This window comes from Prinia subflava, chromosome 4, assembly GCF_021018805.1.
Source record: "Prinia subflava isolate CZ2003 ecotype Zambia chromosome 4, Cam_Psub_1.2, whole genome shotgun sequence".
In the NCBI taxonomy this organism is placed as follows: domain Eukaryota; kingdom Metazoa; phylum Chordata; class Aves; order Passeriformes; family Cisticolidae; genus Prinia; species Prinia subflava.
In genome coordinates this window covers 73,903,601-73,920,071 of record NC_086250.1, presented here as the reverse complement: position 1 = coordinate 73,920,071, position 16,471 = coordinate 73,903,601, and the positions used below count along the sequence as shown (strand labels likewise).

The window sequence follows — 16,471 nt, the reverse complement described above, 5'->3', positions numbered from 1 at the left end:
TGGGGTTAACCTGCAACAGGATGTCTGTGCACTGCAAAGACTCAAACTCTGGGTTGTTTTCTTGTGTGCTTGGTTTGTTGCCTGTTTTTTTTTTTTTGTCTTGTCTCACCTTCTGTAGAAGCTCTGGTCCCATTTATTGTGCATTCACTTACCTACTGATTTCACCTGCAAGTTGTTACACTGATGGTGACAAGTATACCTTTTCTCACTAGGTGTGTCGGGAGAGCTGGTGAACTCTGAAATGCAAAAGCCTTTTGGTGACACTTTCATGCTCTCTGAGGTACAAATGTAGTCCAAAACCCTTTTGGTCTCAGTTTTGTGTGCATTTGCAGATATAAAAACTTTAATTTCGTTTAGAAGCCCCAAAGAGTTGGCTTTTTTTAACCTCCTGTGACTTAAAGTGGTTGTTTCATTACAACAGCAGACTTTTTAAGAGCAGCTCTCCTTTAATGGTTCCCCATAAATTGTTTCTGCCCTCCAAACTGATGAACAGCCTTTACAGTGCAGCATGTTGACTTTGTGGGCTGTTGATCCAAGCTTTCTGGAGAGGATTTGTGACTGCTTTTCTTTTGTAATCTGTTTTGGGGGATAGGAAGAAACCTTAAAACAGTTATTTGGAAAAAGCCAAGCACTTTGTTCCAGGTGCTTTGTCTAGTGCTTTCAGTTTGGACATGGACACAGATTGGAATATGGGCTTCTATCCTGCTTCTTTGCCCTGTTAAATAGGCAGATAGAATAGGGGACAAAACCTCCTTATTCTATGAAGACTATGAATAGGATGCCACAAAAATGTGGCTGATAAGTACACTAGAGGGCTTGTGAGAATCACAGGCAAACTTAAACAGTTCAGAGTCAGACTATCTTGTAATCAAGAGAGAAAAGGTAAAAAGGGAATGGGAAGTTACCCTTATGGACTGATCCTGAAGCCAGAATCTTTTATGCTGCAACTTCAGAAACTGAAATTAACAAAAGTGACCTAGGAAGTCACAAAATCACAGAATAGTTGGGGTTGGAAGAGACCTCTGGACGTCACCTAGTCCATCCCCCACTTCCAAGACAGTCTCCCTATTATTAGCAAGGCTTCTATTTATTGCAGAAGCCAGCTTGAGAAAGCTGCAAAAGCTACAAAATGTGGAAAGCAGATACTTCTAAAAGTGGCCCTTTCACAAGATTCAAAGGAAAAATGTTACCTGCTGTTTTCTTTCAGGCAAGAACAGATGGCTTTACCAATGAAAGCAAGCAGTTTACTGAGGAGGGTTGTCCACCTGGAACTCTAGAATATATTGCTGCAGAGAAACAGAAGCAACTGTCAGTTTTGCTGCTGGAACTGAAAGAAGCCCAAGAAGAAATCACTTTTCTGAAAAGCCAGCTCAAGGACCCCAGTGGCCAAACTTCTACAGGCAGCCAAACAGAAACTAACCATCTGGAAGAGAATTCACAGCTACAGTGTCTGGAGAGGGAAGAGCAGGCGGCTTTGGGTACACAGAGTGTCTCGTTACTGAGAGAAACAGAAATGCAGCAAATTGGCTTTCTTCAGGAAAACAGAATCGGTCTCCAAGAACAGCCTCAGGGAAGCCCTGAGGCCTGTCAGTCTCAAGAACTGATAAAGTTACAAAACCAAATAACAGAACTGCAAATAATTCTGCAGAAATCAGAAGAATCATTTAGGAAAGAACTAGGAGAAAAATGTGCAGAAATAAATAGGCTAAGCCAGTTGGCTGAGGAATACAGAAAAAAGGGAGAGGATCCTGACAGTGCATTTTGTGTTTTGACTGAAGAACAAGATCAGCTCTTGTGTCAGGCGAAAGAACTTTCTACCATAACAGAACTGAAGGAGCAAGTGAAGCAACTGGAGGAGGAACTGGCTGTTTCAGAAAAGCAGAGACTATCAGACAGTCAAAGCAGTCTTCTAAGAGAGCAAATCCAGAGCCTTAAAAATGAATTTAAATCCAAGGATATAAAAATTGAAGCTTTGCAAAAGGACTTGGATGAAGCACAACTTCAGCTTTCTGACCAGGACATGCAACTAAAAGATCTGAGAAGCCAGGTTGAGGCAAAGGAATGTGAAGTACTTGATCTAAGACAGCTTTTGAGGAAGAATACGGCAGAGATGGAAGAGCTTTCCCACAAGTTAGCCTTAAAGGGACATGAGGCAGCAAGCCTAGAACAGCTTGTTGCTGAGCACACCAGGTCTATAGAGAGCCTGCAACAAGCCTTGCTGGAAAAGGACCAACAGATGGCAGAGATCAGTGTCAGCATGTCTGAGAAAATGGTCCTCCTGAATGAAGAGAAATTTTCTCTAGGAAATGAGCTAAAGAATCTTAAGGAGCAGACAAGTCTGTTATTAAAAGCCCAGGAAGAAAAAGAACAGAACATAGGCGCAAAAGATGCATGTCTGAAATGTGGGGTATCTGAGCAGCAGAATGAGACGGAAGCAGTGAGTAAAGAAAATGAGGAATTAGTAAATCAGGTTGAACTTCTGAGAAAAGAAAATGAGCAAGTAAAGCGGAAGCTGCAAGCAGCACTTGTGAACAGAAAGGAACTTCAGAAGAAAGTAACCAGACTGGAGAATGAATTAGAGCAACTAAGTAGAGAACAAATATCAGAAACCTCAGTGGCTCAGGCAGCTGCAGGGGAAGAAAATATGAGAAGCATGATCAGCAAAGAAATGAGTCTTGAAAACCAGCCCAGTGAGGACTACCTAATTCAGCTGCTTTCTGAAAAGGAATCTGAGTTGCAGAGCATCCGGAAGGATAAAGAAACTACTGAAGCACGACTGCAGGCAGTGATTAAGGAAATGACACAAAGCTTGCAAGGTAAGGCAAGCACTGTTTCAATTAAAGATGAAATCATGGAGCATCAGACAATTCCTAACAAAGTAACTGAAACCAATAAATGCCCAGAAGATGATAAAGCAAATGAAAAACATAGTTCAGCAAGTACAAATCTGGAAGAAAAACAGAAGTCTGCTCTTAAAGAAAGGATTTCAGTCCTTGAACAAGAAAAAGAACAACTTCAAAAAAAACTTCAAGAAGCTCTGGTATCTCGCAAAGACACTATAAAAAAGGCTCAAGAAAAAGACAGGCATCACAGAGAACAACTGAAACAGCAGAAAGATGATTACAACATCCTGCAAGAACAATTTGACCAGCAAAGCAAAGAGAAGGACAGCATCCAGGCTCAGCTCAGACAACTCCAAGAACAGAAAGGATCAGCAGAGAGTGGTTTTGGGAGTCAAGATAGGTTGGATTCTTCATGCATGGAAGCAGAAGATAAAACAAATAACAAGCTTGTACAAGTTGCAGATGTTTCTGAGGAAGAGTTGAAAGAACACCTTGACAAATTGCAGATGGAGAAAGAGGAATTGGAATGTAATGCCAGCCATATGCAAAGGGAACTTGCTCACAAATCAGAATTAATCTTTGATTTGCAACAGCACATAGCACAGTTGTTTATAGAGATAGAAGGGCTAAAGAGAACCTCTGACCAAGATGAAGCTAAGGGAGCAAGTCTTCAGATAGAATTGCAGGAGAGTCAAGGATCTGGAGTGGCCAGTCTGGAAGACTTGAAAATCCTTGTGCATCAAAAGGATGAAGAAATGGAATTTCTTAACCAGCAGTTAAAGGAGAAAAGTGAAGCTCTCAATAATGTGCAAGCACAGTTGCTGGAAAAAGAGGACTCAGTCAAAAGACTCTGTAGTCAGTTGGAAGCTCAGGCTCAGGTGCATGAGGAGCAAAACAAGCGACTACAAACAGAGATGCTTGAAATTCAGGAGAAGCAAGAGGGCAATGCAGAAGCAGCTAAACAGAAGAATCAAATGCAGAGAAAGTTGCAAGCTGCACTTATCTCTAGAAAAGAGGCACTAAAGGAGAGCAAATCTCTAAAAGAAGAGCTGGCTAATGCTAAAACTACTATTGACAATCTTTCTGTCAAGCTGACAAATATGGAAAACCAAATATGTGGCCATGTTAAAGAAACAGATACCTTAACAGAAAAGTTAGCATGCCTCACTGGAGAGCGAGAAAAACTTACTGCAGAAATTGATAAACTACTTGGAGAAAATCAGAATCTTGATGGATGCTGTAAAAATCTTACACTTACTCTGGACAGAGTTGTTCTAGAGAAAGAGAAGCTGGAGAAGGAGGTGGAATCACTGAAGAGCTTTCAAGCCACTGAGAATTCTGAGTGGCAGGAGAAATACAAGGAGCTTCAGGGAGAATATGAAACCCTGCTGCAGTCATATGAGAATGTGAGTAATGAGGCTGAGCGAATTCAGCGTGTGTTGGAAACTGTTAGGCAGGAAAAGCAGGAAATTTGCCTTCAGCTAAAAAGGGCTGAAGCAAAAAAAGAGGAAACAGAAAAGCAGTTACAGGAAGCTGGACAGGAAATTGATGAAATGAAGGAGAAAATGAGGAAATTTGCAAAATCAAAGCAGCAAAAGATCCTGGAACTAGAGGAGGAGAATGAGAAGCTTAGAGCAGAGATTAATTTTACAGATGGAGAGCTACACAGGACTGGAGAGAGTTTTACAAACACTAGCCTGAAAGAAGATCTGGAGTGCTGTAGGAGGGAATGCCAGTCTCTTTCTACTCAGCTTGAGACAGTAATGGCTGAAAAGGAGTCTCTTAATCAAGAGATTGTGGACTTGAAGTGCCTTTTGCAGTTAACAGAATCTAAGCTGAAGGAAAACAGAGAACCTGTGGACAGGAATGTTGCCCAGCAGACATCGGGGGAAGAAACTAATGAGGCAGTTGCCACATCACCACCAATGGAAATGTCTGAAAATCAAGTGGGTGTAACTTTTAGATCAGAGCCTCCTGCAGAGCTGGAACAAGGGGCATTTGAAAGTGATAGGCCTTGTGAGGATCCTGGGATCTACAGACAGCAAATAGCTGAGCTCACCGAGCGAATTACAGAGCTGGAAAATAATAGAAGGGCTTCAGAGCAAGAGCTGGATGACATCCACAGGTGTGTTGAGACTTTAGCAGGTGAGAAAAGGGCTTTAGAGCACCAAATGGAAGAGAAAGTCCATGAAGTGAATGATCTGCATGCTACAGTAGCAAAGATGGAGCAAGAGGTCCAAAAAGCCAAAGACAACCTGGTGAGAATGACAGCACTGAAGGATGCTCTAGAGGCTGAAAAGGATGACTTGGAAGAAAGGCTCATGAATCAGCTGGCAGAACTTAATGGAAGTATTGGAAACTATCAGCAAGATGCAACAGACTTCCAAATCAAAAATGATCAACTGAAACATGAGCTTCAGAGTTTGCAGAGAATAATGCACAAACTGGAGGAGGAGAAAAGTCAGATGGCAAAGGAGAAAAGCAAAGCAAGTTCTGAAAAGCAAAAGGAATTTGTAGAAAAGCTAAAATACAATTGGAGAGGAGAAAGTGGCACACATATAAAGGAGCTTCAAGAACTGCTGAAACAGAAACAGCAGGAGATTAGGCAGCTGCAGAAAGACTGTATTGAAAGCCAGGAAAAGAACAGTAGTTTAGAAAGAACTATTAAAGCTCTGGAATTTTTGCAGAGTGAGACTCAGAAAGAGGTAGAAGCAGCCAAAGAAACTTCAGCTAAAGCAGCTGAAGACACCAAGAAAGCCCAGACAGAGCTTGCTCTCTGCAGAGTAGTTTTGGATGACACTCAGAGTGAGGCAGCAAGGGTTCTAGCTGAGAGTATCAAAGTGAAAGAAGAATTGCAAGCAAACAGAGAGAAAATTAAAATTCAAATGAAGAAAAAGGATGAGGACTTTGAGAGAAGACTGGAACAGGAAAAAGACAAGCACTCAAAGGAGATCAAAAACATGGAAGAAAAGCTGGCAACATTACAGAGGGAGAAAGACCATATGGAAACAGCTGTTGGTAATCTGCAAGAGTCCTTGAAGAAAAAGGATCAGGAAGCCAAGCAACTGGAAGGCAGTCTAAACAAAACACTAGCCCAGCTTGCAGCCTTCACCAGGAGCATGTCTTCCCTTCAGGATGATAGGGATAGAGTGATAGATGAATCAAGAACATGGGAGAAGAAATTCACTGAAACTATTCAAAAGAAGGAAGAAGAAATACGTTCCAAAGAGGAAGCTTGTCTTTTGCTAAAGGACCAGATGAAACACATGACCATGCATGTCGAAGAACTCCAGACTCATATATCCAGGTAAATAAGCTTTGTCAGGGGAACTTTATCAGGAAAAGGTTACTTTGTATTTGTTGTCTGCACAGGGACACAGGGTGATCACTCTCCAATAGTCCCTCTGCACGTCATTAGGATACCTATGTTAAGTCTGTTCTCTGTGACGAGCACTCACCATCTGACTACTATCCAGAGTCTTTCAAATTGCAGATTAATTAAAGAGTTTCTTTTGCATGGAGTTACTGCACTGAGAGGTCAAGAGAGCATTAAACTGGAATTATGTATCTCACATAATTCCAGTTTAATCTCAGACTAAATTCTAAGGGGAAGATGGAGCTATGGAAACCTATCAAAATGTGTATACATCTGTGTAGGTCCAAAATTCAAAACCAAACCATTCTTACATTAGTAAAATCGTTTTATAAAGTTTACATGCTGTGTCTTTGCATGCTGAAGCATGAAATGGACATCAAAGGTATCAGAACAGCAATTTCGTTTGTGGGGTGACATGAGGTTGTTTTGTTGTTAGTTACAATGGACGAGAGAAGTAATGTAATGACAAGGAGGTGATAACATTCAGTATTTAAGTGCCTCCATTTTTTTCAGTATTGACATGAACAACTTTAAAATAATATATTCCCCCAGCCCTACCCCTTTCAGGCAGTAGTACAGTCAGAACTTTAAAAGATATCTTGAATTTTAAATTGAGAGATATTTCCAGCTTGCTTTCTTTAAGTAAAACAAATTCTGTGGCTTTTCTAAATTAGTATAATAACAGCATTAGTGTGGGTTTAGATACTAAGATACTTTCTGGATTTTTTACGAACTTTTTCTTTTCTGTTTTCAGGCTGGAATGCAGCAAGAAAGACTGGGAAGCTGACTGCAGGAAGGAGATTCAGCATCATCAAAAAACATGTGAAATGTTGCAGGAGGAAAACAAAGACCTTTTGACTCAGCTTGAGGGGTCTCAGAAACTGTACAGCAAGTCTCAGAATGAACAGCAGGAACTGGAGTCAGAAATCAGCAGCCTGAGAGAGCAGCTTGCTGACTTACAGAATTCCTTCACCAAATGTGAGCTGGCCAGGAAAGAGCTGGGGACTGTGGTCAAGCAACAAGAGACCAGTATCCAGAATTTGAAACTCAACTGTGAACAACTTGAAGCTGATCTGCAGGCTTCTAAGGACCTAACAAATAAGCTGCATGAAGAAACCAGTGCCAAAGATCAAAAGATCATGAATTTGCTGTCTGCCAAAGAAGAAGCAGTGATGGCTGCTCTAGCTGAGTTACAGCAGCAACATTCTGAAGAGATGAAGGAGTTGGAGTGTAGGCTAAGTAAGGAGGAAGAAGATAGAAAAGCCTTGGAAAATGAGAAAAACAAATTTCATGACAAACTCAATCATCTCACTGAAAAGATGAAGATAAGCAGAGAAGAAAGTAAGCAGCAGAAGGCACAACTGGACTCCTTCACCAAGTCCATGTCATCTCTGCAGGACGACCGAGACCGCATACTGAGGGACTACAAGCAGCTTGAGGAACACCATCTCATTATGATCTTGGAAAAAGACCAGCTAATTCAAGAGGCTGCTGCTGAAAACAACAAGCTCAAGGAAGAAATGAGAAGTTTCCATAGCCAGGTGGATGACCTCAACTCTGAGAATGCCAAGCTGAACGCAGAGTTGGTGCGGTACAGGGAAGACCTTAACCAAGTGATTTCAATAAAGGACTCCCAACAGAAGCAGCTTCTCAAAACACAGCTTCAGCGGATCCAGACTCTGGAAAATGAGAAGGCAACCATAGAAACACAGCTGAAAGAGTCTGAGCATACTCAGGATGATCTCAGGAAGTGCATGGAAGCCTTAAGAGAGGATAAAGTCAGTATGTCTCAAGAGATTGAAACTCTTCTATCCTCTCTGTCCCAGGTGCAGAGTGAGGTGGCAGCGTTACATGAGGGGAGTCCCATCATGGAGTGTCAAGCAGAACTGAAGGCTCGAGAGAAAGAGGTACAAGAACTGAGTCATGAGCTTTCCCTCTCCCAGAAAAGAATAACAGAACTTGAGGGGGAGCTAGAATGTGTTCAGAGGGATGCAGCCAAGAGAGTGGGAGAGGCTGAGGACAGGCTTCGGAAGGAATTGAAGCACCTGCATCATGATGCAGGGATAATGAGGAATGAAACTGAGACAGCTGAAGAGAGAGTAGCAGAGTTGGCACGGGACTTGATGGAAATGGAACAGAAACTGCTTGCAGTCACAGATGAAAACAAAGATCTCAGAGCTCAGATTCAGTCTTTTGGGAGGTCCATGAGCTCTCTTCAGGATAGCCGAGACCAGGCCAATGAGGAGCTTCATGTTTTGAAACAGAAATACTCTGCAGACTTAGAGGAACAAAAGAATCTAGTGCAGAATCTTCAGAAACAGATGTCTCAGCTGCAAGAGGAGCAATGTTCCACTGCCAGGGACCGAGATTTGCTGAGGTCTGAGATGACTGAACTGCAGAAGGCTATTGATGAAAGAGGTCTCTTTGCCCAGATTGAGAAACTTAATCAGCAGCTCAGAGCTAAAGATGATGAGCTTCTCCGCTTGTCTTTGGAATTGGAAGGCTCTTCCAACCAAGTCAAATCTTTCTCCAAGGCTATGGCAAGCCTGCAGAATGACCGAGACCGTCTGCTGAACGAATTGGACAGAAAACATAAGATTGAAGAAGTGAAACAACAAGCAGAAGGGAGCACTTCCACCACTTCTTCAGAAGTGCAGAGTCTGAAGAAGGCACTGGCCTCCTTGCAGAGTGACAGAGACAGAGTAGTAAGTCCATGTTCTCTCTTCCTGCTCTTACTTAAAGCTCCACAGGAGGTTTGGATCTTTAAGTCTTAAAATTCAGCACACTTAGATCTGGTAATTGCAATGTGATGCATAGATCTTTGCAAATCACAGAATAGTTGAGACTGAAATGATCTTCTAGAGATCTTCTATTCCAACCCCCCTGCACAAACAAGGTTGGCTGGAATAGGTTGCTTTGTACAATGTCCTGTTGGACTTTGAATATCTCCATTGGTAAATATTCCACAGCTTCTCTGGCCAACCTGTTTTTTCATGTATCTGGAAACAGTTTCCAGAATTAGTTGCTCCCTCATTTTCCCAGGGATGGACATGAGGCTGACCAGACTGTAGGTTCACAGTTCTTCTTTCTTGCCCTTCTTGTAGGTAGGGATGACATTTGCTTTCTTCCAGTCTTCAGGAACCTCTTGGGTCACCATGACCTTTCAAAGGTAATGGAGTTGCCTCACAATGACCTTAGCATTTGTGGGCATGCTCCATCAGACCCCATGGATCTGGTATGGGCCATCATCTATATTCTTTTCTCTGGCATGGAGGTTGTGATTTCCTTGTTAACTTCTCAGGGTGGATTCTCCGTTGTCTTGGTTTAAAATATGAAGTCGTGGGAATAAGGTCCTTGTTAACCTGCTTAGTTCACATCTGTGTCAGCTCATTTGATTTGCCTTACATTTCTAAAAGAGACTAGAACAAAGGCTTGAGTTTCCTCCTCCTCTTGGCAGCTGATTTTCAAGGCAGGTACAAGACATTGCAGATTCCTTTTGACATCCTTGCCTGACCACTGGGTGTGTCTGTGGTTGTATACTCTCTGGAACAGTGCAGCCCAGAAAGTTCCAGAGTTCTCGTTGCTGGTCAGAAGACAGACCTTGTTACATCCCACTGCCACTCACTAAGCACTGTCTCGTCTCCAGAGCCAGTCATGTCTTTTTGTCTTCAAAAACAATTGCAGTGATGCATGTGTAACAACAATTTGTTTTTAATTACAGCCTGATTGGAATTGGGGAGCCAAAAGGATTTTACTTATCAGTTTCCTGGTTTACAGTGAAACCAGATTCAGGAGTTATGCTTAACCAGCTCCTTCTGTGTCACTTAGTTTTCCTCTGAATAAGATAATTAATATTGTGGCCTAAAGTCTTTTTGTTAATGTATGTCACATCTTCATGGGAGGGCTCAAAACTCACTGCCCTCATTAACAACAGAATTGTCTGAGGGTTTTTGTGCTGAGCAGTTTGTAGTACACTGCTGTAATTGATGGTTCAGTTTCTAATTGCTGTGATCTGAACGTCATCTTTTTTCCCTCCAGACACCACAGTGAGAAATGCTCTTTAACAGTTCTCAGTAATAAACCTGATGCTTGCTCAGCTGTCACACACTGATGTTTCTCTTTAACTCCAGGTAAGAGAGCTGGAGAATCTGCAGCAGCAATACATCCTGGTTGGGGTGGAAGCCGCTGAGAATTCTCGCTTAAAGGCTCAACTGCAACAGTGGGAGCAAGAGGCAGACAAACAGCTTCATCTGCAAGAACAACTGAAGCAAGAAAGCGTTGTGTACCAGCAGGAGCTCCAGCAGCTCAGGTGAACTGCCTGTCTTGCTCCCTGCCTTGGTGAGGTGGCAAATGTGTTTGTTTCTCTCAAGGAGCAGTTGTGGGTAGAGGTGGAGGGAATGCTGAGAACCTCAGCCTGGACTGTGCCAGGTGACACTGAGGGACTCAGCCCTGGCCAGGAGAGAGCACATGTTTCTCTCATTCAGCTTCTGCCTCAGAATTACAGCCCAGCAGCTTGGAGGTCAGTGCCTGTGTGAAATAGATCAATGACCTTTTAGTTTTTATTTCCTTCATCCAGTGGTCAGTATCATCTGTTGGTGAGGACTGAGGCTGTTTCTTGTATTGACGCTTATGTGTATGATCACAGTACTCTCTATTCCAGGCTGCTGCTGAACACCCTTTATTATCCCACTGGTAAAATAGTTTAGAACATACTAATTTTGTATGGCTGTCTAATCCTTTGTTTCACTTGCTCTATGTCTTCTAGGTTGTTTTTTTTAACTCTGTAATTCAAGTCTAGTAAAATTGTCTTCTCCGACTGGACTAAAACTAGTCAGACAAATATGCTCTGTTCTGAAAATGGGGTGAAATGCTTTCAGAGAGTTCAGAGATCCATTTAAGAATGCCTGAGGCTGGAATGAAAAGGATGGGATTTTCTTTGTGGAAAGGTCTATGGCTTATCTTTGTCCAGAGCGATATAAAAACTTGTAGTTCTCTCCCTTCCCCCAATCCAACCCTCAAAATAACACTTTGGATCTTGTAAAGTTTGAAGCATCTTACAAATTTTATTTATCTTGACAAAAGAGCAGGAGGTTTATTTCCTGTGGAGCTTTTATGCTGTACATGAAGTGGTGGCTTCAGGTTGGCTTCTCTTGGCGAGATCAGTACTGGTCTGGTGCACATATGACCATGCAGAGAAATTATTATGGGGACAAGTGGCATTGCCAGTGACTTCCTTGACAAAACTCTGTACAGTGAAATGAAAACAATGTCCAGGAACATTGAAAAAGTCACCCTAGAACAGCATGGGGCAATCTGAAGGGTTCAACCAAATACAGAGAACTTCCTTTAACTGGCTTTTAAGGTTTCTGTACTTTAGTGGGTTGTTCTAGCTTGGCTTGGTTATAAAACTTCATGTCTAGCATGATGTAATGATTGAATCACCCTTGGCTCATTCTTACCTGAATACCTGGATAAGTGATACTGGTAACTTCCTTGTAATTTCCCTTGTTTTATGCTGGGCAGACAGGAGAAGACCACCTGGGAAAAGCAGAGCAGCAGCATGAAGGAGCAGTACCTGATGACCATAGCAGAGAAGGACAAGCAGCTGAGCCATTTACAAAGGATCACACAGGAAATGAGGCTGCCCTTCAGCAAGTCTCAAACCATAGAGGAACAGCACCAAAGCAAGGTGGGTGGAAAGATACAGATTCGTTACTGGAAATGTGAAGCCTGAAAGTCAGCCAGAAGAGCATGTGTTGCCTGTATCCAGCTCCTACAGACTGCAGTATTGGATGTGGTTGTGAGGCCTCTGAAGATAAAACCAACAGTCTAACTTGCATCACTGAAAGTTGTAGAAATTATGGCATACCCTTAAGTGCTCTTCCTTAAGTTCCTGCTTTTCAATGTTTCAAGAAAGAGGGTAAAAGAGACAGGGCTCCCTAGGCACCTTGGGTCTTTGGAGCAGCATGGAACTTCCCAGGTGTGTATTCTGGCTGTTTCAGAATTGCCCTCTTGCACTGTCTTTGAATCTAAGATTTTCTGTCCTAGTTCTCATTTTAATTTTTAAATTTTTAAATAAATTTATTAATAATTTAGTATTTAATAAAAACTAAATTTTTAAGTTTTTATTGCAGTTTTCTTGCTGCTTGTACTGTAACGGATCTACAATCCTGGTTCAAGCCCAGAGAGGCTGAGGCTTGAGCACTGCACCTTCTCTCTTATTCTCCTTGTATACAGTCTTAAAAGTGGAGTGCAGTATGCTTGGTATTCTGCTTGTCTAGGGAAGGCTGCATGCACAGTGCAGTGCATCAGAGCCAAGACAGAACTCTCCCACCCGTGTCTGCAGTGTTCCAGTGGTTTATGTCAGTGGAGGGGGTAGCAAATCTCCCCTATCCCTTTGATACACCCATGCATATATGCAAAGAAAAAGCTTGAACAATGTTCATGTGGTGCTTTCCAGGAGGATTTGTCAGTGCTGGCCTTCTGGTTTTTGCTGATTAGAGTGGTGTGGACATTGCTTTAGATTTTAGTTTGTTTTTGCTTATCTCATTCATGTGCCTTTTTTTTTCCTTCCTGTATTGTAAACAGCTTTAAGACTACTTTTGAGCAGGGCCCATCATATGTACAAGTTTGGTGATCTTTCCTAACTGTTTGTATTTTCAGATGGCTTTTATTATATTTCTGTTTATTCCCCATTTGCTCTTTTGCCTGAGCAGATCAAGTTCCAGGTCTAGAAATAATGCTGGGTTTGACCTTGGAATACTGAAAAGAGAGGACTAACACAAGAGAGAGTTGTCACATGTGCAGTATATTTTTCATTGTTCTTTCCTTGGCAGATTTCTCCAGAAGTCCTGAAAGGAGACTTTTCAAGTGTAGAAACAGAGATGAAACACCTCCAGGCCCAGCTAAGTGACAGTCTGAAAGAGCTGCACCAGAAAGAGCTCAGAATTCAGCAGTTAAACAGCAAGGTACTGATCCATGCCTTACACTTGCTTGCAGTCAGGGGTGAGGAATGTGGGGAGGGTTAGGCTGGAATAGGGCTCAGGAAGCAGGAATGAATCTGTCCTTACGGGCATTCCATGAAGTAATACAAAATGAGGAATACACCTCTCAAAAGAGCAGTGTTGGAATCACCCCGATGGTTTCACTGCTGCTGAACAGGGCAGCACCAGAGCCCATCCTGCATGTCCCACACTGCTCTCCCTCGGGGAGCCACTGGGGTGCCTCTGGCTTTGAGAGAGAAGCCATGGGTGGGGCAGCTGTTCCGTGTGGATCAGAAGAACATCCAGGCCCCGTGCAGATCCCACCCAGCAGGCTCAGGGACAGGGTCTGAATCAGCAGCTTTTCTGCCACTGCAATTTAGTGCCCTTTCTCCCAGGTGACCAAAGGGGAAAAGAGGAGGGAAGAGGGCAGAGGAGAAAAGAAAGAGGTGTGAGGGAGGAAGAGGGGACAGATGGAGGGGACAGTGGGGGAAAGAATTGGATGGGGAGAGATGAAGACCAGAGAGCAAGACCATATGAAGAAAATTGTGTAGAGGTTCCATGTCTATTGTTGGGAGCACTTGCTAGCCTCCTGCTTTCTGTGCAGCTGAAGGAAGTCCCTCCTTGGGAAGGCAAGCTTGTCATCTTCACTTCTGCCTGCCAGCTTGAAACACCTCCTGCATTTCAGTGCAGAATCACAATCAGTCAGTTGGCACACTGAAATGGAAGACCCAGAATTTATCCATCTTCAAAAAGAGAGTTGTGTTCAAGGAGAAAGTGAGAATATAAAATCATAATTTACCGATGATATTTCTGAAAGGTTTAGGTCAATATGAGCACTTTAGAAATCTTGTTCTCGATATGTAGTATTCTGTACATTTCCTTGATGTTTTGAGACTCCTGTTCCAGAAACCTTTGCCACAAGCTACTCTTGGAGATTGTCACTGGTCTTTGGACAATAGTGATGGGCAGCATGGCAGTTATATGTTCTCAAGAGAATTCTTAACCTCAGTAGACAGAGAACAATTTTGCTTTCACAAAATCAATTTCTTTGCTTGCCAGTTGTGTTCTTTTTTCAGCTATCTCAGGTCTTTGAGGAGAAAAATGCCCTCTCCCTCCAGCTCCATGGCAGCAGTCGGTGCATCTGTGAGAGACATCAGCACTACAGTGAAGTCCTGAACCGCTGCCTCGTGCTCGAGAGGCAGCTCCAGGAGCTGCAGGCTGCAGACAAGAGCATGGTAAGGGAGTCAGGCTTGATGCACAGCAGGGAAAAGCTCATTTCAAGTGGCTCTGCAAAGTGTCCAGCATTGTAGTGGCTGTGTGTCCTCTTCATTCAGTGCAGTCTGCAGGACATTCCTGTGTTGTTTCAGGAGCTGTTTGCGACAGACGCTGCTCCAGGAGCACCTCAAGAAAAGAATGAGCCACAGAGAGGCACTTACACACCTGAACTGCAGGAACTGCGTCTGAGGTAAAGAAAGTCTGAGAAAACAGGGGTGGGGATGTTGGTCCTGATGGAGGCCTTGAGCCTCATGATGAGCTTGTTGCTTTTACTCTGCACCAATGTGTTGGGAAAATTCAATCCCACACTAGGATCTTGTGGACTTGGAGGAGATGTTGTATGCACTTAGTAGCTGTAATTAGCTCTTTGGATTAGACATTCAAAAAAACCCCACAAGGACAACATGCAGCAGTAATGCCAGCCCAACCAGCATCTTGGATCTGGTGGGCTGCATCCTCAGCAGCTGCTGAAGTGTATTAATGGTCCTGGTCTCAAGGTTGTAGCCCGAGATGTGTCTGGATTGAGATGTAGTACAGGATTCCTTGTAATCTTCTGAAACTAAGGTCTAGCACACGATTCCTCAAACCCTTTCAAAATAATTATCAGAAGGTGGAGCCATGGTGACGGAGCCAAGGAACTCCTTCCTGATGTGAGACAGAAGCTTCAAGAGATTTATCTTCTCTCATGTTTTCCAAATAGTTTAAATATAGTAAAGATGACTGAGTCTCCTGTGTGAGCTGGGAGGTAATTTGAGTCTGATCATACACTGCATCAGTGAATACAATAGAGTCACAATAGTCCATGAATTAGGCCTTTTTTGGCATATGCTTTGTTATTTTCTGACAGGTTGTCTGAAACAGAACATTTGCATAGCAGCACAAAGCAGGATATGAAGTATTTGGAGGAGCAGCTGGAGGAAGAACGGGACCGTCGTCTTGCTGCAGAGGAGGCGTTGTTTGCAGCACAGGATCAGATCAGGAGGTGAGGCAGCTTGAGCAAACAAACACTACCACCACAGAGGTGTGTTTTTGGCATGTAGAAGTGCCAAAAACTTCACTAGCTCTGTTTTTCATTTCATCACATCCTTCTGTCACATGGCACTAGGGACACAGAGACAACTACTGTGTCTGTCACAGAATCATGGAAAGGCTGAGGTTGGAAGGGGCTTCCAAAGACCATCTGGCCCAACCCCCTGCTCAGCCTAGACCCATTTGCCCAGCACCATGTCCAGATGGCTCTTGAGTATCTCTAAAGGGGAAGACTTCACAACCTCCCTGCGCAACTGGTGTTGCTCAGGCACTCTTACTATAAAAAAGTGTTTCCTGGAGTTCAGCAAATTCAGTTCCTTCGATTGTAGGCAGGTAGAATGAGACAAATGGTTAATACAAGTTGTGTCTAGAAATTATATGCCGACTTTCTCAATTAGTTAAATTAACTGCTGGAAAATATAATTAGGAGACTGAGAGTTGGGTGCAGGCTGAAGAGGAGTTCTCATGCTTCCAGGGAATTTGTTTCCTCAGTAAGCACCTGTCGGTCATGCATGAAACAGTTTTGACCTGAAGAATGTCACTCATTTTTAATATATTGCCAATTAACATAAACTTTTCAATGATTTGGTTATTGAGAAGCAGTTAAACACTTAGGAGAAAGGACTTCTGTCCGCCTTTCCCAGGCTTAGCTTTAGCCTAGCCCCCTCTCCTGCCCTGTCCCCAGTATCCAGCACTGGGTCTGCAGTGCACAGGACTCTGCAGATCCCAGGGCACTGCGCAGAGGCCCTGAGAGTCAGCAGAGCAAAGGCAGCTGACCTGGGCTAGATGTTGGAATTAAGATGCAGTGAGCAGCAGGATCAAAATGCTTGATTCTCCTTATTGACTGCGGAGGGGGTTTTAGCACATGACCTGATTGTAGACACTTGTGCTGTGAATTTCCTGGTAGTTCAAAGTTATGGGCTAGTGGGGTCTTTTACATGAAAACAGTGCCTTTCTCCTGACAC

At 43.1% G+C, this 16,471-nt stretch overlaps 1 protein-coding gene across 2 annotated transcripts in view; it reads left to right on the top strand.

Annotated features, from left to right (window-relative positions):
• Positions 1-16,471, top strand: part of GOLGB1 (golgin B1) — a 42,000-nt gene that overhangs the window by 22,845 nt on the left and 2,684 nt on the right. For both annotated transcript variants that reach the window (XM_063397222.1, XM_063397224.1), the window contains 9 exons: positions 213-280; positions 1,208-6,150; positions 6,974-8,924; positions 10,350-10,528; positions 11,743-11,908; positions 13,056-13,187; positions 14,279-14,437; positions 14,570-14,667; positions 15,325-15,459. In XM_063397222.1, the coding sequence (XP_063253292.1) occupies positions 213-280; positions 1,208-6,150; positions 6,974-8,924; positions 10,350-10,528; positions 11,743-11,908; positions 13,056-13,187; positions 14,279-14,437; positions 14,570-14,667; positions 15,325-15,459 (7,831 nt within the window). The remainder of the gene's footprint in view (positions 1-212; positions 281-1,207; positions 6,151-6,973; positions 8,925-10,349; positions 10,529-11,742; positions 11,909-13,055; positions 13,188-14,278; positions 14,438-14,569; positions 14,668-15,324; positions 15,460-16,471) is intronic.